General features: G+C 44.7%; 2 protein-coding genes across 3 annotated transcripts; one reads left to right on the top strand and one right to left on the bottom strand.

Moving 5' to 3' along the window:
* The first annotated feature begins 190 nt into the window (after window positions 1-190).
* LOC121166259 (STAGA complex 65 subunit gamma-like) lies at window positions 191-5929 on the top strand. Its single transcript, XM_040995364.1, has 5 exons — window positions 191-493; window positions 1454-2079; window positions 2912-3236; window positions 4804-5041; window positions 5597-5929. The coding sequence occupies exons 2-5, from the start codon at window positions 1667-1669 to the stop codon at window positions 5857-5859; spliced, it is 1239 nt and encodes a 412-aa protein (XP_040851298.1). The 5' UTR covers window positions 191-493; window positions 1454-1666; the 3' UTR covers window positions 5860-5929.
* A 2876-nt stretch (window positions 5930-8805) lies between these two features.
* LOC121166278 (GPN-loop GTPase 1) lies at window positions 8806-24392 on the bottom strand. Of its 2 annotated transcripts, none has more exons than XM_040995403.1 (14): window positions 24253-24392; window positions 23568-23661; window positions 21715-21754; window positions 20919-20985; window positions 20439-20476; window positions 19859-19937; window positions 19552-19646; window positions 16801-16846; window positions 16226-16372; window positions 15355-15437; window positions 14616-14655; window positions 13860-13950; window positions 11067-11174; window positions 8806-9372 (listed from the first exon to the last, which is right to left on the bottom strand). In XM_040995403.1, the coding sequence occupies exons 1-14, from the start codon at window positions 24361-24363 to the stop codon at window positions 9287-9289; spliced, it is 1125 nt and encodes a 374-aa protein (XP_040851337.1). In that variant the 5' UTR covers window positions 24364-24392; the 3' UTR covers window positions 8806-9286. The 2 variants fall into 2 exon arrangements, with proteins under 2 accessions (XP_040851337.1, XP_040851338.1); XM_040995404.1 differs by having other exon boundaries at window positions 11067-11170; window positions 13850-13950; window positions 24253-24368.
* Between the last annotated feature and the right edge of the window lie 155 nt (window positions 24393-24547).

Here is a 24547-nt window from a genome sequence, read left to right as displayed (position 1 = left end):
GTGGTACCTGGACGATCCCCTCAGAGCTTGGTGACACTGGTTGTTGGGTCAGAGTAATAGGAAAGCAGAAACAGGCTTCAGGGAATAAGCAGAAACAGAACGGGGACATATTTAGAAGTTGCGACAGAATTGCGATGACTTCCTGTGGTGGAGGGTGGTTAAGAAGCACTTCCGGTTTGGGGGACCACTGTCTCACAAACGACCCTTACGGGGCTGTTGGCCGTGAGTTCGGGCCTCAAGGGGTGCGGCTGTCTGGGCGAGGACTAGCGGCTTCCGTGGGTTTCCACGCCGTCCCGTCTCCCGGCCGTGCCGGGCACCAGGCGACACGGGGGTTGGCGTCTGTGGGCCGGCAGCCAGGAGCGACCTGGCGTTCCCTGGGCTCGGCACCTGCCTTGGTTGTTCCTTTCGGTGAAGCGAGGGGCAGGAGGGCGACTTTGTTGTTGCTGTTGTCACAGCGTTCCTGTATCCTTCGGGAACAAGGAAAGCTGTGTAGGTTAGTACCATCGGGCGGGACCTAGAGCCTCAGCTTGCACATCTGAAAACTGGGAATAATAGTATCGATTCCGTTGGGTCGTTGGGAAAACGGAATGGAGCCGTAATGATGAGACCTGGCATAAGACTAGAGTAAGCCTAAATGAGACAAAGAGGAAATGACGATAAGAGGTAGATGGGTGGATAAAGTTGACTAAGTATAGGGATAAATGATGTGACATGCGTGTGATGTGAGATATAAGGGGGGGATGGTGCACTAGGGAAGTGGTGGTGGGTGGGTGGGGTGGGGCTGACTTCAGTTATGCTTAAGAATGGGTCCAAGTCGGGCCCGGCGCGGTGGCGCAGTGGTTAAGGTCCTCACCTTGCACGCTTGGGATCCCATATGGGCGCCTGTTCTATCCCGGCAGCCCCGCTTCCCTTCCAGCTCCCTGCCTGTGGCCCGGGAGAGCAGTCGAGGACGGCCCAAAGCTTTGGGACCCTGAACCCGCGTGGGAGACCCGGAAGAGGATCTCTTCGGATCGGCATAGCATCGCCGTCGTGCTCACTTGGGGAGTGAATCATCGAAGGGAAGATCTTCCTCTCTGTCTCTCCTCTCTGTATATCCACCTTTCCAAAAATAATAATAATAATAATAAATCTTTAAAAAAAAAAAACAATGGGTCCAAGTCAGCGAGGGATGTGGGAGGGGGATGGGAAAAGATGTTTCAGGTATCAGTCACAGCTTTTACAGGGTCAACTGTAGAAACATGGCTTTTTTTTTTTTTTTCTAATGGCTGCAGCTACTGGAACTGTACCCATTGGAAGCTAGGATCTCCTCCGTGTCTCCCACATGGGGGCAGGGTGCCAAGGCATTGGCCCAGCTTCTAGCTTGTGGTTGCGTCCAGTAGGAATGGTCATCATGTGTTAATGGCCAGCATATAACGATTACATTTCTCTTAATTTTTTTTTTTTTTTATTGCAGGGAGAATACTTTTGGTCTTGCATTTCTATGACACTGACATTTTCCTAAGTGGTCTTGAACAGCCTGCCTTTTATGTAAATAACTGGCTGGACTTTATTTATTTCTGTATATAGAATATAGAAGCCTATATTCTACAGTTGGCAGAGATTGAAACCCATTACTATCAGGATACCATCTACCTTAAACTTGAGAACTCTGGCAACTTCTTCCACAATGTTGAGATACTGGGGTGAGATACCGATGTCATCCAGCCAGACCAACAGAAGTTCCTTCGATTTGCTCCCTCGGGAATTCCGCCTGGTGGAAGTCCATGACCCCCCAATGCACCAGCCCTCAGCCAACAAGCCCAAGCCCCCCACCATGCTCCCTGTCCCCTCAGAACCGTGCAGCCTCACCATCCACACCATTCAGTTGATCCAGCATAACCGCCGTCTCCGGAACCTTATCGCCACGGCCCAGGCCCAGAGTCAGCAGCAGACGGAGGGTGTCAAGACAGAAGAGAGTGAACCGCTTCCCCCCTGCCCGGGGTCCCCCCCGCTGCCTGATGACCTCCTGCCCTTAGACTGTAAGAACGCCAACACACCATTCCAGATCCGGCACAGTGACCCAGAGAGTGACTTTTATCGGTAAGATAAGGTTTTCCCTGTGTCTTTCCTTTCTCAACTTATTTTCCCCAGTAACCCTGGTAACCATCAAGAGGAAACTAAGGATAAAGGAATTGACTTGGGCAATGTTGCTTGGGAAATCTTAAGCTGTAAACTTTGGTCTTCTGAACCAAGAAAATGTTACTTTTCTGTGTGTTTTCTGATGCCTCAAATATATATTTTTTAAGATTTATTTATTTTTATTGCAAAGTCAGATATACAGAGAGGAGAGACAGAGAGGAAGATCTTCTATCCGATGATTCACTCCCCAAGTGACTGCAACAGCTGGCACTGGGCCGATCCAAAGCCGGGAGCCCAGAGCTCTTCCAGGTCTCCCACGCTGGTTCAGGGTCCCAAGGCTTTGAGCTATTCTCAGCTGCTTTCCCAGGCCACAGCAGGGAGCTGGAAGGGAAGTGGGGTCACCAGGACCAGAAATGGCGCCCATATGGGATCCCAGCGCATTCAAGGCAAGGACCCCAGGCACCAGGCCCCTCAAATATTATTAAATGCCTGTTTCAAGCCACGTAGTTCGCTAGGAGCACTGTTGTGGCTTCTTGATCCTTGGAGTGTAGTCTTTGCATTTAATATGAAATGCATACTATGGGCATTCTAATTGTGATTCATGATATTTATTTATTCTGGTGTTAATCCACAAGGCTAAGCAAGAATTTTTTTTAAAAAATGTATTTTCAGTTTGAAAAGTAGTAATATAAAACATGTTCCTGGACCTGGCTACCCAGGAACTGACCCAAGACAGACAGCAGGTCATTACCTCGCACCAGCACTAACAACACTGCAATGCCTCTGCTTTCAGAGGGAAGGGGGAGCCTGTGACCGAACTCAGCTGGCAGTCCTGTCGGCAGCTCCTGTACCAGGCAGTGGCCACAATCCTGGCCCATGCAGGCTTCGACTGTGCTAATGAGAGTGTCCTGGAGACCCTCACCGATGTGGCCCATGAGTATTGCCTGAAGTTCACCAAGTTGCTGCGCTTTGCTGTGGACCGGGAGGCCTTGCTGGGACAGTCCCCTTTCCCTGATGTTATGGAGCAAGTGTTCCATGAAGTGGGCATTGGCAGTGTGCTGTCTCTCCAGAAGTTCTGGCAGCATCGCATCAAGGACTATCACACATACATGTTACAGGTGAGATGAATGCATGGTGCTTGGACCAGGGCGCTCAGCCTAGGACTGCTAGGATCTGCTGTAGAGTACAAAGTGAACTTGGCATATTCTCAGGGCCCTTGCTGTGTTCATTCAACCTCTTCACTTTGCTGGCCTGACATCAGGGGCTCGTTTACATCAGCGGGCAGCCCTGCTCCTTCATACTTCCTCTGAAACTATACACAGTAGGTGGAGTCTGAGAGAATGTGGCCAGCATGCTTTCCTTCAACTAATGGTTTTTGAGTGGCTATTACCAACCAGACATTGTGGGGTACAGCAATTAACAAATTCCTTGAGCTTGCATTCTTAAAAACACAAATAAGTAAACAAATCATGTTCAGAACAATTCCAGATAGTGTTATGTGCTATGAAAAACAATGTAGGTAATTTTGCCTGGTAGGTGGTAGGGAGGGGCACAAGTTTTGTTGAGAACCACAAGTTACAATTTCTTCAACCCTTGTGAACTCAAGTGAGCTATTTGTTCACTGTTTGGTTTCTCCAAATGTAGGCTATGAGTTGTAATGTTTTACACACAACAAAAAAGGCCTCTGCTGGGCCATTTAGCTTGCCCACAGTGCTTATGATCCACCTGGGCTATCCATGACAGCTGTTTTGTAGCCAAAAAATGTAATTTTTGTTACAGTTCCATCTTGCCTGTTACCTATATGTAATTCTTTTAAAATATTTTATTTATTTAAAAAGGCAGAGTAGAGAAAAACAGAGATCTTCCATCCACTGATTCATTCCCCAAGTGGCCATAATGGATGGAGCTGGGCCAATCCAAAGCCAGGAACCAGGAGCTAGGAGCCAGGAGCTTCACCTGGGTCTCCCACATGGGTATAGGGCCGGCCATCCTCCGCCACTTTTTCAGACACATTAATAGGAAGCTGATTCAGAAGTGGAGCAGCCAGGACTTAAACCAGTGTCTGTATTGGATACTGGTGCCACAGGTGGTGGCTTTATTCAATGTCACAACACTAGTTCAAACCTTTAAATTTTTAATTAATGACAAACACATTTTCTGCAAAATACATTTGTTTGGCATGTCTCTGTCACTTATAAACAAATGCAAATTCAAGGGACCAACATTTTACCACAGTGGGTTAAGCTCCGCTTAATCCCTTTTGAGCACTAGTTTGAGTCCCAGCAGTTCTGCCTCTGATCCAGCTCCCTGCTGATGTGCCTGGGAAAGCAGGGAAAGCTGGCCTAAATCCCTGTGCACCTGCCACCCACGTTGGAGGCCCAGATGGAGTTTCATGCTTAAGCTTGGCAAGCCCCAGCTATTGTAGCCATTTGGGAATCTGATTAGCAGATAGAAGACATCTCTCTCTCTCTCTCTCTCAAACCTACTTTTCAAATAAAGAAGTAAATAAAATGGCTTTAAAAAATAAATGCAAAGTCAATACCTTAAACATATTCCTTCTATTGACAGTGGATGTTTTAAAACTTGTTAAATTTTGTTAGCTTTTCTATGGCACGCCACAGCTGACTACCCGACTTGCCTTTAACTTTTTTTTTTTTTTGAAAATTGACTTGTGCTTGCCAACAGATTAGTAAGCAGCTCTCTGAAGAGTATGAGAGGATCGTGAACCCCGAAAAAGCCACAGAGGACAGCAAGCCTGTGAAGATCAAGGAGGAGCCTGTGAGCGACATTGCCTTTCCGGTCAGCGAGGAGCTGGAGGCTGATCTTGCTCCTGGGGACCAGACTCTGCCCATGGGGGTCCTTGGGGCGCAGGGCGAGCGCTTCCCATCGAACCTGGAGGGTGAAGCATCCCCTCAGGCTCCAAGTAAGAGGGGGTATTCCTTGATTCTTGGATATATGCCCATCCCAGGACTCAGAGGTTTTTTTCTTTTTTCTTTTTTTTTTTAATACTTATTTTTATTGGAAAGGCAAATTTACAGAGAGGAGAGACAGAAAGATCTTCTGTCCACTGGTTCACTCCCCAAATGGCTACAGTGGCTGGGGCTGGGCCAGGCCAAAGCCAGGAGTTGGGAGTTTCATTTGGGCCCCCCACATGGGTACAGGGTTCCAAGTGCTTGGACCATTTTCCACCGATTCCCCATAGCCCTTCACAGACAGCTAGTTTGGAAATGAAGCAACCAGGACTCAAACCAGCACCCATGTTGGATATCAGCATTGGTCACAGGCAGCCACATTGCTTGCTGCATCACAATGTCAACACCCTAGAATTAGTAATTATTTGGTAATAACTTTTTGAAGCAAAGAATAACAACATTCTCAAGTACAGGGAACTGAGCTGAAATACCGCTGGTCAGGCCTGGGGACCCCTGCCTCCTGCTCTGTTCTGTTCTTGGCTCATGGATGCTCTTGACTTTTGCAGGTGCAGAGGTAAATGCATCTCCCCTTTGGAATCTGGCCCATGTGAAAATGGAGCCTCAAGAGAGTGAAGAGGGTAATGTCTCCGGGCACGGTGTGCTGGGCAGCGATGTCTTTGAGGAGCCCATGTCGGGCATGAGTGAAGCTGGGATCCCTCAGAGCCCGGATGACTCAGACAGCAGCTACGGCTCCCACTCCACTGACAGCCTCATGGGCTCCTCCCCTGTTTTCAACCAGCGTTGCAAGAAGAAGATGAGGAAAATATAAGAGGAAAATGGATGTTTTCTGTCCTGAGCTACAGCCCCCAACAGAATACCTTGCTGTTTGTTTGGTTCCATGAACAGTTTCATATATATATAAAGATTTTATTTTTATTGGAAAGGCCAAGTTACACAGGACAGATCTTTTACCTGTTGGTTCACTCCTAAAATGGCCACAATGGCCAGAGCTGAGCCGATCTGAAACCAGGAGCTTCTTCTGGGTTTCCTATTCAGGTACAGGGTTGCCCCAGGAGTTTGGGCCAGAAGCAGGAAACTGGATTGACAATGGAGCCGTTAGGATACAAAACTGTGCCCACATGGAGTGTTGGCACTTGCAAAAGGAGGAGGACGAGCCAGCTGAGCCATCATGCTAGCCGCTTCACTCATATTCTTAAACAGTGGCCTTAATTTCAGGGGAAATTAGTGAAACAAGATTGCATTTAACTTTGGGTTCGGTTAGTTTTCAACACTTAATCCCAGATGGATGATACTGGCAGTGTTTAAGAGACCAAAAGCCTGTCTCTACCTTGCAGATATTTGAGTTGTTTGCTATCTTCAAAGCTGTGATTGCATACTCACAATAAAAAATACGCTGGTATCAGCAGTCCATTTGTCTTTGACTTGATTTCCTTTTGGTTCATGTCATTGGAAATTTACTACTATCCTAATAGGAAATAGCTAAACACAACAAAGTTTTATCCATGTCATCACTCTTTGCTCCCAGTGAATTCTCATAAAATCAGAGGTTAGACTCTTATGTATGTTTTCTTCTTCCTTTTCTAGAATTACACCACCATCTGTCCTTTTTGTTGTTGTTTTGTCTTCTGCTTACTCAGACTTTTTTTTTTTTTAAGATTTGTTTTTATTTGAAAGGCAGAAATATCAGAACTATCGAAGCCACCTGGGCAGAATCCTCGGTGTGGGCCAGTATTGGGTGGCTGTTCTCATCCCAGCACTGGGGCAGTTGGGAGGCTGGGTGTGGCTTCTCTCCTTATCTCCCTCCTGCCACCAGATACAGGAAAAAGAAATGGAAAACTTGGAAACAATGATCACACCCACTTTTCCCTGACCCTCAGTCTTTTCCACCCTGATAAACTAGGTAAGCATCATCTAAAATATTTTTTTAAAAAAAGCAGATTTACAAAGAGAGAGAAAGCTCTTCCATGTGCTGGTTCACTCTCCAGATGGTGACAATGGCTGCAGCTGAGCCAATCTGAAGCAGGATATTCTTCCGGGTCTCCCACATGGGTACAGGGGCTTAAGGCCTTAAGCCATCCTGTACTGCTTTCCCAGGCCAGAACCAGAAAGCTGGATGGGAAGTGGAACAGTCGGGACATGAACTGTGCCCACATGGGATGCTGGCACTAGCAGGTGGATTACTCTGTTGAGCCACAGCATCAATCCCCAGACTTTTAAATATTTTTTTTACCATGTTCTCTTTTGTTTCTTTTTTCCCTTTTGTGAGGGAAGCAAGCAGTTGCTGTCTACGGCTAGGTTTTCAGAGAGCAGTCCCTTCCTATCAGAATGCCTACACCTGGACATTGTGCCTCTCCCAGATGGGTAGCCTTTAGGTCACCAATAGCACACCTTGCAGCTTTCCACCAGGTCAGCAACAGCTCTGCTGTGGTTACTCGTCCAGTACAGAATCTACAGTGCTTGGCATCTGAGTCAGTATGTATTAAATGATATAAAGCTATAGAGTAGGATCAATTAGCAAAAGAGGCTTTATACCTCAGTAGTGGATGTTAGCATGTTAAATTCATGGCTCGAATTTGGTGTTCTCTTATAGAATGTAAGACTTGCAAAATTTAAATCACTCTTTTACTAGAGACCAAAAACAAGAATTTAATTAGCACATTACTGAGTACCTGAAGTGTCCCAAACATTGGGAATAATGATGAATATGATAGCAACAAAATAAAGTCATACTTTAGCTGTTAACAGGTAACTTTTACCCAAGTCTTTTCCATCCAAGTCTTCACTTCATTTTCCCTTATTAATGTAATGGCCATAAGATAGTTTGCATAAACATTCAGCTGGCAGATATTTACTGAGTAAATACTATGTGCTGATCCTATTCAAGGAACACAAAGATGAAGACTTAGTCCTTGCCTGTAGGGAGTGTACAGCATGTGGGACACAAAGGCACAAAAGGGACAAGAAGTCTGCTCAGAGTTTCACCTCCTAACACATTCACATTTTAGGCCAACGGTTCTCATTAGTTATAGAATGTTGAAATCAGTACTTCATAGCAAGGCAAAAATACTGTTACTGCTTTAGAAGTCACCAGATGGGCAAGATCAGAGTAGTTTAATAAGGCAAATCCTGTGAGTAGTGATGCCTAGACTCATCTGGCCTGGTAGCATGGAACAGGCTGTTTGAGTTGAAGCAGTGGTTCTTAAGACTTGTGACTTTTTAAACATTGCTGTGCTGCCCTTCTCAGAGTCGGCGATTCAGGTTTCAAGGGGGAGTTTAACAGTTTCCCAGGTGACACTAAGAACCACAAAACTGGAGTGCAGCCCGGGCAGGAAGAAAATTCCTTGACAGACTGTGCTGTTTTAAGACCCTGTCAGATTGTTGAGGCAGCACAAATCTTTGTAATGAGTGTTGCACAGGAAATAGCACCTTATCCAGCCTTCAAATCAACACTAAGGATTCTCTGTATGAAGTTCAACACAAACAGGACTCTGTACCTGGCTACCAGGTTATGTGTATATGGGAAACTGTTGTAGTAAAATCACACCTCTATACTGAGACAGATTTGGACATGTGGCTTTAATAATAAGCCTCATATTGAGCAGGAGAATTGAATCTGATTAAATTACTTTCTGATATGAAATTGTTACAGGAAGCTTACAATAAAGTTAAAACATCTTTATGCAAGTCACCACTGCAATGGAATTCTTACTCATTAAACATGTTTTCCCCACTTTAACAAACCTGTGCTAGGATCTACATGACTGGTTGCCTAGGGGACTGCACTGCCACTGTGACCCCGCTCAGGCTTCCCCTCTGCATGTCTGCCAACAGGCAGCTCCCCTCACACAGGGCCAAGGGCAAGATGTCGGGAAGCAGCAACCAGAGCTCCAGTTCAGAAAGAGAGCTTAAAGTAATCACGAGGAAACCCAAGTTATTTCCATACATCAGCAGCAAAAGTACTTGAGTTCAAATGATAAAACTTGAACTTAAGTTAGGTTTGAAGAGAATCGACTTCCAAGAACAGTCAGTTCAGTCCTTTCCTGCATAACACCAGGAAGAGGCCAGGGGAGAACCAGCATCTGCCTGAGGACCCAGGGAGCTTTTATCACTGACTACATTGGAGCCACGAGATTTCCTTACGAGAAACCACTACTCTGAACAAAACTCCTTTACAGTCATCTCCAGCTGGAGTCCCCAAATTACGGACTGCTAGAAACAGAGTTGCCTGAAGTCTTCTATTTGTCATTTCTCTTCCAGTACTGTGACATTGACTCTTGCATGAAATTCTGGAATGCTGGCTCTTCATGACTTTCTTCTGTAACTGTAAGTAAAAAAGAAGGGTGATTCTTTTTAAATTCTTTTACTACTGTATTAGAGTTCCTGTCACCTAACCATGACATGTTATTTTTACAAAACTAGGTTTCACCTCTCTCAGTAAGGCAATGTCTCCTAGAAGCATGCTATTAATTATCATGTTGCCCAAAATGTAGTTTCTTTAGAAGTAGTTCAGAGTACCTTCAAAAATTAGTAATTAAAAAGTCTCATTGGTAATATTTTTAACAAGAAATGAAAACATGAAAAATGTACATTTGTAAATGTTTATAGCAGTTTTGTTCACCTTTTAATTTTCAATTTATTCAAGAGACAGAAATCTATCTTCCATGTGCTGGTTCACTTCCCAAATGTCTGTAATAGCCAGGACTGACTTGGAGTCATGTCAAACCTGGGAGCTAGAAACTTGCTCTAGGTCACCCATGAGAGTGGCAGGGACCCAAAGACTTGGTCCATTTCTGCTAACTCTCAGGGTGCAAAGTCACTGGAATCTGGAATCAGAAATGGAGCCAGGAATCAAATTGGCACTCTGAAATGGGATGTGAGCATCTCAAGCAGGGTCTTAAACACTGCACCAAATGCCTACCCAGCAGTTTTATTTGTAACAGATCAAATGAACCCAAATGTTAACCAGCTAGGGACATACAAACTTTGGTACATATACATAACAAAATATTAACCTCCCCCAAAATAAAACACTGATTCATGCAAAAATTATGCCAACTGAAAGAAAAGTAGTGCAAGAGGCTGAATACCATGAGTCCATGTATGTGGCCTTCTGGAAAAGGCACAGTTATAGGAATGGATATGTCAGTGGTTGCAAAAGACTATATTTAGGAAGGCAACTGAATAAAAGGGGGACAGGTGGGATATTTAGGGTAACCAGTATTGTATATTTTGATTGTGATGATAGTTATAAGACTAGATATATTTGTTAAAACATTAAAACCAAAGAGAGCACTTTTGAAGTTTATAGAATAAAAAGTAAGTTTCTTTTGATGCAAAAATATTAAAATCCATGGATAGTTTTTCATAATTCATGTTTCTCATGGCTTTTTGATGATCCTTCATATGCATGGATTTTTATAATTTGCATGAAAATAAATTTATCTCTTATTTCATTTTCCAGAAAGTTTCTGAAGTACTCTCTTATATTTAAAAGGGAGGAATTTTGCCATTTAGAAATCAAATCTCAGCAAACTGATTGAATGAGATACTTTACAAATTAGCATCCAGCTGGACAGTAAAGTGGGATTTGCTCTTGTTCACAGCTAAGGCCTAAATTCTCGCACAGTTCATAATACTGTCTCATTTGGAACAAGATTTCCAGAGTAATTCCATCTGCACTCTTAAGTCCTTTCTGATTGGTTTTGGTCTCAGCTAAAACTCCTTGTGTAGAGTTTAAAAACTGATAACAACAAAAATCCTAGATTCCTTATACTAACAAAATTAGACCCAAGAATGAGAAGACACAAGACAAGAGAGCAGCCAGCATTACCTGTTACACAGGGACCAGGAACTCTCAATGTGGGCAGCTTGCTCAAAGCTGGACCCTTGCTTGTCTCCTCTCTCCCCATCACTGCCTGCAAGCTTAAGCTCTTCTCTCAAACCCGAGAAACTCCTGACCAAACACAGTAGGGCTAAGTGGCCATTGTGTTTTCACAGCCACCTCAGCCCCCTCACCTTTGTGGTCAATGTCATCAGTATCGCTGTCAGCTTCCTCATCCTCTTCATCCAAGGTTCCTCGAGTCAGAATCAGGTCAGAAGGGTCCAGCGCTGGAGACAGACTGTCTACAGGGAAAACACCTGTCAGCACGCATGCCGCCTCACAAAGGTGGTTCAGAATCAGTGAGTGCTCATGACAAACACACAGAAGATCAAAGTTCTCCTAGTTGTCTTGTTAGCAAAACTAGATATTTCCAGTGATTAGTTAACAAACTATTTTCAGGATCCCAATAGTTCATGCAGTCATATTAAAAAGATCTTAAGCTTCCATTTCTTCTTCAAGATGCAGAGATAGAAATAATAATTATCAGGCTGGTTCACTTTCCCAGAGCCACCAATGCCAGGGTTGGAACAGGTGCAAACCCAAGAGCTAGGCTTTCACCCCACGTATCTCATATGGGGACTGGGACCTTAACTACCTGAGGCAACATTTGCTGATTTTTATTTATTTTATTAGAAAGTCAGATATACAGAGAGGAGGAGAGACAGAGAGGAAGATCTTCCATCCGACGATTCACTCCCCAAGTGAGCGCAACGGCCAATGCTATGCTGATCTGAAGCCAGGATCCAGGAACTTCCTCCGGGTATCCCACACTGATGCAGGGTCCCAAGGCTTTGAGCTGTCCTCGACTACTTTCCCAGGCCACAAGCAGGGAGCTGGATGGGAAGCAGAGCCGCCAGGATTAGAACCGGTGCCCATATGGGATCCTGGCGCGTTCAAGGTGAGGACTTTAGCCACTAGACCACGCCACCGGGCCCCCCAAAAAAATCTTTAAAAAAAAGAAAGTCAGTTACAGAGAGAGAAGAGACAGAGAATTTCCACCTGCTGCTTCATTCCCCAAATGGCCACAATGGCAAGGGCTGGGACAGTTTGCAACAAGGCACAACAGGTCTCCCACATGTGTGCAGGAGCCCAAGAACATGAGTTATCTGCCTATGTATGCTTTTCCTAGGCCATTGGCTGGGGGCTGGATTAAAAGTGGCAGCCAGGATTAGAAACAGTGCCCATCTGGATGCCGGCATTGCAGATAGCAGCTTACCAAGCAGTGCCACAGCACTGACCCATCCCAATCCCATTTTTTTAAACTGAAGAAAATGACTGCCAAAAGCTTATCTTGAGTGTCCCTCTCTTTCACTGGTTCAGAGCTTAGAAGGAGTTGTTCTATGAAGGTAAAGATAATCAACAGACTCAATGTGCTAGTGAGTCTGAGAAAAACACGGGCTGCTAAGGAAGCATCCTCATTTTCCAACCACTAGTTCACTCCCTAGACAGCTGCAATGGCCATGAATGGCCAGGTTGATACCAAGATCCAGGCGCTTCACCCAATCTCCAGTGTGGATGCAGTGGCCCAGGTGCTTGGGCCATCTTCTGCTGCCTTCCCAAGCACATTAGCAGGGAGCTGGACAGAGCAAGTAGGACCAAACTGGGGATGCTGGCATCACCTGTGTGCCACAATTCTGGTTCCTATTAAGTTACTTTCTAAAAAAGTCTTTAATTATGGGCCTGGTGTGATGGCTCAATGGTTAAGTCCTCACCTTCTAAGTTCTGGCATTCCATATGGCCATCAATTCATGTCCTGGCTGCTCTGCTTCCTATCCAGCTCCCTGTTTGTGGCCTGGGAAACCAGTCGAGGATGGCCCAAAGCCTTGGGACCCTGCAGCAGTGTGGGAGACCCAGAAGAAGCTCCTGGCTTTCGATCAGCTCAGCTATGGCTGTTGCAGCCATTTTGGGAGTGAACTAGTGGACTGAAGATCTTTCTCTCTGTATCTCCATTTCTCCATAAATATGATCTGCCTCTCCAATTTTTTTTTAAGAAAAAGTCTTTATTATGTATTTAAAAGGCAATATGAGAGAGGGGGTGCTTGGAATTTGACTGGGGTCTCCCACATGGGTGGCAGTAATCACCTCCCAGGTATATTAGCAGAAATAGGTATGGGAGGTCCCTGCTTGTGGCCTGGGAAAGCAGTCGAGAACAGCCCAAAGCTTTGGGACCCTGCACCCATGTGGGATACCCGGAAGAGCTCCTGGCTCCTGGCTTCGGACTGGCTCATCTCCAGCTGTTGCGCTCACTTGGGGAGTGAATCGTCAGATGGAAGATCTTCCTCTCTGTCTCTCCTCCTGTCTGTATATCCACCTTTCCAGTAAAAATAAATGTTAAAAAAAAAAAAAGAAATTGGTATGGGAACCAGACTCACACTCAGGCATTTGGATATGGGATAGAGTGTCCCAAGCAGCAGTGTTACCTGTATTGACACAAGCCTTGCCTGGATGTTTAAATGGCTCAGGGAAATGAATACATTATATATACACACACAAACATTTTAGGACTGCTCAAACAATACATGGCAATGTTTTTGTATCACTTGTGCCACTTTCCTGATAAATGTAAAATCAGAACAAAATAAACTATAAAGAAGTGGGGGAGGGAAGAATATTAAAAATGTTAACAGTTGAAATTTAGTATTCTACCTAAGTAAAGCAAAAACTGCTCAAGGGAGGGGCTCAAAGTGGCATAGCTGTACACAGTTTTTCTAGAGATTTGTATACTTACATAGTACATATGTATACCATATGTGTGTGTATACATACATTTGTATACACACATAGTACATACGTGTGCACATAAACTCCATGTCCTTTTCCCTTGCCTTTCTCTCTCCCACAGACATAGACATAGACATACATTTGGCTGAGTTGGAACACAAGCATCTATTCTCTCTTGGCTCTAACACCAAAACACCTTCCATTACCTTTGGCAGCTCCCGTGTCCAAGGACACAGAGCCCATGTCTTTCTGCAGGCGTTCCAGCTGTTCCTTTTGCTGTTGACTCTGTGCGGTGGCCTGTTCCAAAAAAGAGCCCTTCATCAGATGCAAGATGTGTAAGCAGGGACAAGGAATTACACACACAGTACAGGTTCCTTAAACAGTACAGGGACAGCTGGTGGGTCAGGGGACAGGAACACTGTGCAGTGTGGGCTGAGATTGCAGCAGAATCTGAGATTGTCAGGATCTGCAGGCCAAGTCAGAGAATTCAGAAACCGCATAAAGAAAGGCCTAAGAACTCCAAGGGCCACAGAGGACGCCTGCACCCGCAGGATCCAACTAAGCCTTTGTGGGCAAGGCATCTGATCATTTTTGGTAAGAATTGTTTAACAAAGTGCTACATCTTGCCTTTATAAAAACTGACCTTGGACTAGAAGTGGAGGCCGAGCATAAGGTGGGCTTAGCATATACAATAACAAAAGTCTGGCTTTTAAAAATTTTAATACAAAAATAAGAAAAGTAATTAAAGGGTCTTCCTACATCCAGGCAAAAAGTACACAAACTTAACAAATGTAAATTAACCAGCATTTAAAAGGAAAAAAAAATAACATTTTATCAAGAAGAACTCAAAAACTATGGAAAAAATTTTAAAAACACATAAAAAATAACAAAAGCATCAATGTTATCAGGATTAAGACTGTTTTCTTAACAGTTCGAGGCACACAAACTGCCTCCTTTCCTACCAGTGATTTCTTCAAACGCTCATATTCAGGACGATACTCCCTGGAAAGAGAAACACCTTCTAAATTCCTTTATCAAAGAACCTGTCCTGCCCACAACATCACTTCTCTTTTCCTAAGATATTACTTTAACTGAACATCAAATCTAACAAGCCTCAGACACTGGGAACCTTCCCCTATGGAATCAAAACCCAGTGCCTGCTCCACCTGAACCAGGCAGCGGGCAACATCCTCAGTGCTGGGGCTGAACAACAAGCACTGGAGAGCCCTGTGCTCACTGTATGTCAGCAATTGTGCTAAGTCCTTTATACATATTTCCACAAATAATCCTCACGGTGATTTCAGCACCCGGTCCAGCCCACAGCCTGTTTTGTAAACACTGTTTTATTGGAATACAGTCCTGATCATGTTTATGAACTATCTGTGGATGCTTTTTTCCTACAATGTCAAAGGTGAGTAGGTCATCCAAGTCTAAAATACTTGTGATCACACTCTTTAGAGAAAAATCTGTATAGCCCCTGTTCTCAATCACTATATACCTCCATCCAGCTCTCAACCGTTATATACTTCCGTTTTTTCTTTAAAGTTAACAGGGATTTGTTACTCCAAGTGTGGTCAGGTCCAGTACACACAGGCTAATGTTACAACTTACACACAGGGAAAATTCCCTGGCAAAACTGCTCTCAAATCAGTTCCCAGGGGCCACTAAGAATGCATCGATGTCACTGTCCTTTGTCCTCACCTTTCATATTCTTCCGCAGCACTGGTGACATGCACAAACAGTTCATCTAAGCCAGTACCCAGAACAGAGGAGACACCCACCACCTGCCAAAAAGCATCACAAAAGCCAATGAAGAAACTCTGTTACTTACAAATGAAATACATTTTGTTCAAATATCATAAAATCTTCAAAAAAGAGGTTTAGATACTTTGAGAAGTCTCCAGCAAAGAGCCAAGCTAAAGCAGAACAAAGGAGTCATAACTAGTCAAAAGTCATGGACATAAGTTTATGGAAAATAAAGAGTTGAAAAATAAGGATATAATTAGAACCAAACCAGTCACAGGACTCACTAACCACTCCCTAACAAAGCAAAACAAACCAGTTTCTGCTGTGTCAATACCTTTGCTCAGACAACTGACATTCTCATATCTTACATCCACTTTTGCTTAGGTAAACCTTTTATCCTTCCTCCAAAAAAATGTGCACAACACTCTGCTCTCCCAAATCCCTCATCTTGATCTGTTCCATCACAACCATCATCCCAACTCCCAATCTCTCTAAAAGAACTTACCTCTGCGTATCTATCATAAATTCAATCCTGAATGTAGCTTTTGTAACTAGACCACAAATTCTCTGAAGGTGGCATTCCTTCCTTACATATCTTACAAACTTCAACAGCTTTTCTTTTTATCATCATTATTACTGATTCCATTGAGCTCTCCTATCACAAATGTTACTAACAATCAGGGCTGGGCCAGAGGGAACTCCATCTGGGTCTCCTAGTAGGTGACAGTGACTGGTATGTTTAAATGATCATCCTGCCACTTCCGAGGATGCACACTGACAGCAAGCTATGGACGGACTGTCAGCCTGAGAAGGAAAGAAGGTTTACCCGGAGTGAGCTGTAAAACTCGTCTAGCACCAGGCTCATAGAACGAGTCAGGTTACTGACATATGTAGTTTCTTGATTCAAGGCATCTTGGAAAGCCTCAAAATCCTGCATCCACTCCACGGCAAAGCTGTGATCAATGATGTCGGTCTGTAGCAGAGAAAAGTCAATATCAGCAACCAGAAATGATGTGAGAGATAAAGCAAAGACAAAATGTAATTTTTCACTTGCAAACAGCAAAGAACATACCCTATACATATTTTCTTTCCCTATACATGTCTCCTCTATTTCCTTCTCCACTGCAATAAGCCATAAGAAGTTCTGTTTCTAACTGCTGCCTGCAATGGTCTGTACGGTATAGTCGAGGGGCTACTCTACTGTACCTTCAAATAACTCTAAACACCATTCATAACAACCCTTTCCCCTCGATTAAATCCATTTCCTGGACGTGTCCATGATTTTGTTCAAACTATTCCCAGCACCTGAAATAATCCTTCTCACCCACCAAAACTTCCTGACAACCCCCCAAGGTTCTGATGAGAATATAACGTTGAATAATAGCAGAAGAGTCCACTTACTTTATTCATGACCACAATGAAAGGCAGTTTGGTTTTGTATAAGATACTGAAAACCAAACAACAAGACATTATTAGACAAAGCTGCTTGACCAGTAGCAGCCTACTGATTAAGAGAAAGGAAATGGGTTCAGATTGCAAAAGAATTAGTTATCCCTTTCCATATGACACTTACATGTTCTCTCCAAAGAGAAAAACTACCCCATCATTAACACATACACTCACTCCCTGGGGGTAACAATGCTTTGATGTTGACCCAGCTTTTTGTTTGCTTCTTACAAAATAACTCCTTTTTCAGGTGAAAATTGTATTTAATGAATACTAAAAACAGTATGAACACTGTGCCAAGTATTCTTGTACATTTTATCTTCTTTCATCCTTTTTTTAAAAAAATTTATTTATTAAACTTGAAAGTCAGAGATAGAGAGGGAGAGATAGACAGCTCTTTCATCCACTAACTCCCTCAAATGGCTGCAATGGCCAGAGCTGAGCCAATCTGAAGCCAGGAGCGAGAAGGTTCCTCTGAATCTCCCATTAGGGTGCAGAGGTTCAAGAATTTGGGCTATCCTCCATTGCCTTCTGATGCCATAAGCAGGGGGCTAGATCTGGAAGTGGAGCAGCCAGGATTTAAATTGGTACCCATGCAGGATGCAAGTGCCACAAAGGTTATTCGTTTTTTCAAAAATTTTATTTGAAAGGCAGAGTTAGAGAGGGGAGACAGATTTTCCCTCCATATGCTGTTTCACTCCCCAGATGACAGCAATGGTTGGAGCTGAGCCAGGCTGAAGCCAGGAGCTTTCTCCTTATCTGCTACATGGATGCAGGGGTCCAAGCACTTGGGCCATCCTGGACTGCTTTGTTGGACACATTAGCAGCAACTGGATCAAAGAGGAGTTGAACTGACGCCCACATGAGATAGGGGCATTGCGGGCTACAGATTTATCTACTTTGCTACAATGTTGGCCTTTATATCCTTTCAGCCCTAAAAATACCATGTAAACACACAATTATTAAATGATTTTGTTATTGGAGAGGTAAAGATGGTTCCCATCTGCAGGTTCATTCCCCAAATCCCCACAATTGCTGGCTTAAGCTGGGCAAAACTGAGAGTAGGAACCCACCTGAATGACAGGAACCCAATTACTTGAGTTATTACCTACCGCCTCCCAGAGTACACATTAGCAGGAAGCTGGAATCATGGGGCCAGCACTGTGATGCTGTAGATTAAGCTGCAACTTGTAACCCATACCGCAATGCTGTTTGAGTCCCAGCTGCTCCACTTCCAATCCAGCTTCCCTCTAATGTACTAGGCAAAGCAGTGGAAATACTGGGGCCCCTGCCACTCACGTGAGACCTGCATAGAGTTCGTGGCACCTGGCTGTGGGCTGGCCCAGCCGTGACTATTGCAGCCATTTAGAGAGTGAACCAGCCAAGGGAGGATCCCTCAGAATTTCCCATCACTATGTCTTTAAAATAAATTCGTATTTTCATTTAAAATGAAGATTTAATCAGTAGCTGGAGCTGTAAAATGATTCTAAATACTTCGATATGAGACATAGGCATGATAATTAACCTCTTAACTACTAGGCTAAATGCCTACACCAACACGTACAATTTCTGTCAGTTATACCTTAGTAAGATTGAGGCAAAACGTTTACAAATGCCACAAAAGTTTCAGCGTTTTTCTCTCAGCTTTACTGAGGTATAATTGACAAATGAAAATTATATATATACTTAGGAGACTAAAAAAATATATATATATGGTACATAAATCATATGTACATATATATGGTGAACTGATTACTAAAATCAAGCTAATAATTGTCTTTGAAACAATTCATATGATAATAATATTGTCAATCATCAGATTTCTGTTTGGATCAGGATCTCTTAGATCCAACAAGATGACAGTTTTTGTACTCTCAGAATTAATCTCAGCTTTAATAATATTTTGACTTGTTCTTCAGTCTTAATGCACCAACACAGTATAGTTGGCACCCTATTTTGGACAAACCTGCCCTTGTAAGAATTACATATAAATCTTTTTATCCATAGTTAGCTACTCATTTGTTAATTGCACTCTATCATAATATACAAAGACAGCACTTAGGCCAGAGGGCTCTCATTCATTCAGATGTGGTTTTCATTCAATTAGGAACAACTACCAAAGCTTCATAGTCCTAATCCACTATTTCTGCACCAAGCAGGGGAGGAAGATGAGAAGGTGCCAACAACTCCTGAGCCTCTTTTCTCCCGACTTCCCCTAACTCACAGCCACTCACATGAGAGGCAAATCTGAGGAAGCACAAATCAGGCCTCAAAAGCAAAATGGGAGGGGAGGTTGATGGGGCAGGACAAAGGGATGGCTCAGCCGTTAAACTGTTGCCTTGCATCCACCAGGATCCCAGATGGATGCTGGGTTGTGTCCCGGTTACTCCACTTCCCATCCAGCTCCCTGTGCTTGTGGCCTGGGAAAGCACAGTAGAGGACAGCCCAAAGCCTTGGGACCCTGCACCAGTGTGGGAGACCTGTTCGAAGCTCTTTGCTTCAGATAGGCTCAGCTCTGGCCATTGTGGCTACTTGGGGAGTGAAACAGTGGAGGAAAGATCTTTCGGCCTTTTCTTCTCTCCATAAACCTGCCTTTCCAATTAAAATAAATAAATCCTTAAAAAAAAAAAAAAAGCAAAAGCAAAGAAACAAGACAAAGAGGCCTCCTGATTCGATGGGATACCATATCCACCAAAAATTAATTACCTGCAGGCATAGAGCATATTGGACATGAAGGTCACTGGGTTAGTACTTCGTGATGTATCCATTACGTAGATGACAACTGTTGGAAATGAAGATGCCTAAAGCCACAAAACAACCAGAGCCTTCGTCAGAGGACTCACACTCTGCCAAGCTCCTTTCCAACCTTCCCTATCAAGGGGAAATCACTTTAGGCAGGTGTGCAGAGCTTCCATCACTCCCTCTCTTGTTAACTCCAGGACAATTAAAAAAAAAAAAAGGACGCTAACCCAGTCTTCCCTTCCACCTAAGTAACAGGTTTAAGAATACTGACCAGGGCCTCAGTAATGATTGTCCCAGAGGCTGACCACGTGAATACTTCAATCTGTCCAGGTGTGTCAATCAGGACATACCTGTGTCAAAAAAGAGCATGAAATTAGTGTTAGCCATGCACAGTACTAGAAGACATTCCGGCACAGGAAACATTGTATGTTTATGCCAGGCAGAAATAACTATTAGCAAGTTAAATAAGTGTTATATTGTGTTACTTTTAAAACTAGAATATTATTTCTCTGAACCATGTATTTAAACAAAGGTTAGAGAAATATTATTACAAAGGCTTGAATGCTGACAAATATAGTTTTCTTCAAGGCAGGAATACAATATTTCAAAATATCTTTTTATAAGCCATGTAAATTGGAGACCAAATTTGGGGGTGGGGGGAGCAAATCACAGTAAATTTACTTCCATACTGTACAGCATCTTAACGATATGCTTGGCCTTTTGTTTGTTTACTTTGTAGTTTCATGTCAGTCTCAAGCTTTCAGAGCTTGGTGTTACCCCCAAATTCTCGAAAAAACCCAGAACTACATCAACTGCAGAGTATGGAGAGGAGTTGAGCCGCAAGCACTTACTTAGACATGTTCTGGGCCTTCTCGATAAATTTCATCACCTAAAAGAAAAAGAGGCCACTTGCAACAGGATCTGACTTCAACACAAAATCCCGGGACCCTCTGCACAGTCACATGACAGGCACCAAGAGCTGCTCAAACCGGGCTCTCACTTATGGACTGAAGCAGCAGAGCCGCAATGGCAGCGCTTCAACGGCCCAGGGGCAGGGCGAGGCCCTGAGAAGCTCAGGGTTTGCCCCAGCACTCTCAAGTCATGCATCTGGATGCACGGTCAGATACTGCCTGTCTCATGGAGCAATATTGGTGTAAAAAGCTAGTTACTGTCAGACAATCTTACCAAAGCAGTTAGCATAGAAAACCTAATGGAAGGTAAACATTTGTCACAAGTAAAAAGCCCCATTCTCTTTACATTCCACGCCTGTTGGCCCGTCCCAGCATCCCACTCACCTGTTCCCCAGCCCATCCTCAGGAGAACAAACATACCTGATCAAATCTGGTAGCAAAGAGATTCAGTGAGGTCACTATGCCACCATTGGGCCCAAGTCCGTATCTATACACAAAGTTGAGGAGTTAAATTGCTTACAGATTGTATCAGAAAGCTCACACCTACCACGTCACCCAAACAGCATCAATGCTCCATTAACAGATTCTGGCAATCTAACCCTTGACTATCACACAACTTTAACCACATAGGGAAACATTCACCATCAAGGTCTTCATTCATTTACCATTTTAGGGGTGACCAGAAAGGGAGAGGAAAACAAAGGATCCAAAATACAGCAGAGAGCTGCATCTAGCCGTGGCAGGCTGCCGGCCTTAGCCATGAAGACCATCTTGCTCTCATCTCTGATCTACGCAAGTCCAGCAGCCTGCTGATTCACCGAGAGTTACCCCAGGGAGTACACACATTTCCGGTCGCAGTGTCCTAAGAAGTAATCGAACCACACATACTCATTTCTGAGTCTCCAGGTCTGCAGAGGTGCGCATCAATGGAGGCATCCTCACAGGCCGTACTGCCCTGAGCACCCAGGTAGCTGCCACCTTCCCTTTCTCTCACCGCACACAGGGGAACTGATAACACGGAACCCAGAAGCGAAAATACTCCAATAACCTACAATGCCTCTTCCACATTCACTCTGCATCCTCCTAATAAAATGATTTTAAAGCACAATCAATGTTTTTGTGTATTTCAAAGGAAAGGCAAAAACATTCTCAAAGCCATCACACACAGAAATCAGCCTGGAGGGAGTCAACGCTGCAGCAATGTAAAAAAGGATACTGTTTCATGACTTCTTTATACTTCACAGTGTCACGGATATCTGAAGGCGGGGAAAGAAATACATTTGATATGAAAGAAAAACACCATTTAAAACCCTCTGCCTTAATGTCCTAAGCCAATAGCCCTCTCAAGTCACCTCTGCTTCCTCAGAGGAAAAAAGAAATCTTTCTCTCGGTATCTGACTGACTTCTCACACTGCTCTGAGACTTTCAGCTGAGATCACTGAATGGCTATCAAAGAAGGCAGTAAGACTGTGAGGGAAAATAAAACCAGAGGGGTGAAAGGTAACCTATCAAAACCTTCCCTCCCAGCAAGAAATGAGGACCAGCCTAGCAGGCCTCTCTGGCCAACATTTTCTTCTACTGATTTCTTTTACCTTCTTGTTGCCTCCCTTCTTTCCAAGGATAACTGTCAAGTAATTCTTGAAGAATGTTGGTTAAGAGCCCTCAAGGTATGGCAGAGTATGGTCTGAGACAAGGTCAAAGTTCTATGCCTTAAATTATTGAAGGCTGGGCCTCGTACGGTGGCCTAGTGGTTAGAGTCCTTCCCTTGCATGCGCTGGGATCCGATATGGGTGCTGGTTCTTATCCCAGCAGCTCCGCTTCCCATCCAGTTCAGCACCAGCCATTGTGGCCACTTAGGGAGTAAATCAGTGAATAGAACATCTTCCTTTCTGTCTCTACTCTTCTCTGTATATCTGATTTTCCAATAAAAAAATAAATCTTTATAATCAGAGACTATACAGAAAACGGGAGCTCAAATTTAAAAGTTGGTTATTCTGCTTATTGTGCACTGGTGACAAATAACAAATAACACAGCCAAGCTTTCTAAACAGGCACAAAGGGCAGATGTTTGGTCTGGAGGTTAGGTTAACAGTTGGACACAGGTGACCTATGTTGAAGTGCAGGGTTCTGACCCGGCCTTACTTCCCAGTTGGTTTCTGGCTGACAGGAGCTCTGGGAGGTAACAGTGTTTGCCTTGCATCCATGGGCGGCCTGGATCGACTTCCTAGGTCCTCACTTTTATCCCTGCCCGAGGACCCTATAGGCATTTTTCTTTTTTTTTTTTATAAGATTTATTTATTTTTACTACAAAGTTAGATATGTAGAGAGAGGAGGAGAGATAGAGATAAATATCTTCTGTCCAATGATTCACCCCCCCAGGGATTGCAATGGCCGGAGCTATGCCAATCTGAAGCCAGGAGCCAGGAACTTCTTCCACGCAGCTGTAGGATCCCAATGCTTTGGGCCATCCTTGACTGTTTTCCCAGACAGGGAGCTGGATGGGAAGTGGAGTTGCCGGGATTAGAACTGGTGCCCATATGGGATCCTGGCGCGTTCAAGGAGAGGACTTTAACCACTACACTGTCTCGCTGGGCCCTGATCTCTGCCTCTAAATACATGACCTTTTATTATTATGCCTGAGGCATGAGAAGCTTGGGGGAAGAGGCAAACATTGAGAAACAGCATGTCAAGGAAGTACATCCCGCACGGAGAGGCCTGGGACCAAGTCCCACCACTACTTCCATTCCAGTTTGCTGCCAACAGACAACCCAAGAGGTGGTGCACAACGGCTCCAGTACTGGGGTCCCACCACCCACAGAGGAGACCTGCATGGAGTTCCTGGCTCCTACCTTAACCTGGCCCAGAGTATTGTTAAAGTTACAGAAAGGTCTGTGTATTTAAAACGGGGAAGAGGGTGAACAGAGAAAATGTGATTTATGAAGAAGCCTCTCTACGGACTGAAGACTATCCAAGTGAAAGAAAAACTAAGAAAACTAAAAAAGTCGGCAGGCCAGAGGCCTGCCACTCTCTCTGGGATATTTTACACAAATCTTGGCACGCTCCACTCACCAATATTGGCAGGAAAGGGGACTTCGTGCACAGCGGGGTCCAGGTTGATCACGTAGGGTGGAGAACCCTGGCTATGCAGGTGTCCTGTGAGCCTCTGCAGAAATGGGGGAAGAAGATTGGAGGGAAGAGAAGGCAGGGATGCCAAGCCAATGTCCATTCCTTCACTTAGCATGCTTCAAGACTTTGCCACTACTTCCTTCCGTCTGAAATACTTCCAACATCAGTTCTCGCTTCCAGGGCTCCTTTTCCTGATCACCCATCAAACAGAGCCTTCCCCACTCCATGTATTTCCTTACACTGGTCGCTCCGCTAAAACAGGAGCTCCATGACAGTAAAAGCCTTGTCAATCTCACTTTCGATAGTTTCCCCATGCCCGGAACACGAGGGTGGCACGATAAGTAACTCCGCCAACCTTAACCGAAAACCAGTGCGCCTGGAGAGGCTCTGCCTTTGAGAGGCTGGTAATTTCACCAGGACATCGTGGCAAGCCGAACCAAGCCTGCACTGAGGATGCGAAGAGGGACCCACGGAAGCCGGGCGAGGGTCCTTTAAGTCTGAACCCCAACAGCCAGAGTCGAGTCCCTCAAAACCACGCGTCGGCATCTCCAATTCCCCACCGACCTCCGTCTATCCTCCACGCCACAACCCCCGTGCCCCCTTCCAGCGCCCGCGCAGTGTCCGTCACCTGCACAAAGGTGGTTTTCCCGGATCCCGCCATCCCCAGCACCAACAGACACACGGGGGAGCGAGGACCCCCAGACGCCTGGGGTTCCGCTGCCGCCGCGAGCGCCGCCATCTTCGCCCAAGCCCCGCCCCTCACCACAGAGACGCGCTGCGGCTAGAGAGGCCTTTGCGACGTTCTAGATTGCGCGGGAGAATAGAGTCGAACGCCGAGACTCGACGGCCACCTGGGGCAGCGGGTCCGAGGCTGGAGGCCTGCTCCTGACAGTTGGGACGGAAGCCAGAGGCGCTGAGAAGAG

Source organism: Ochotona curzoniae, unplaced genomic scaffold (genome assembly GCF_017591425.1).
Source record: "Ochotona curzoniae isolate NIBS_2020 unplaced genomic scaffold, NIBS_Ocur_1.0 patch106, whole genome shotgun sequence".
Classification (NCBI taxonomy): Eukaryota; Metazoa; Chordata; class Mammalia; order Lagomorpha; family Ochotonidae; genus Ochotona; species Ochotona curzoniae.
This window is presented reverse-complemented; position numbering and strand designations above follow the sequence as displayed.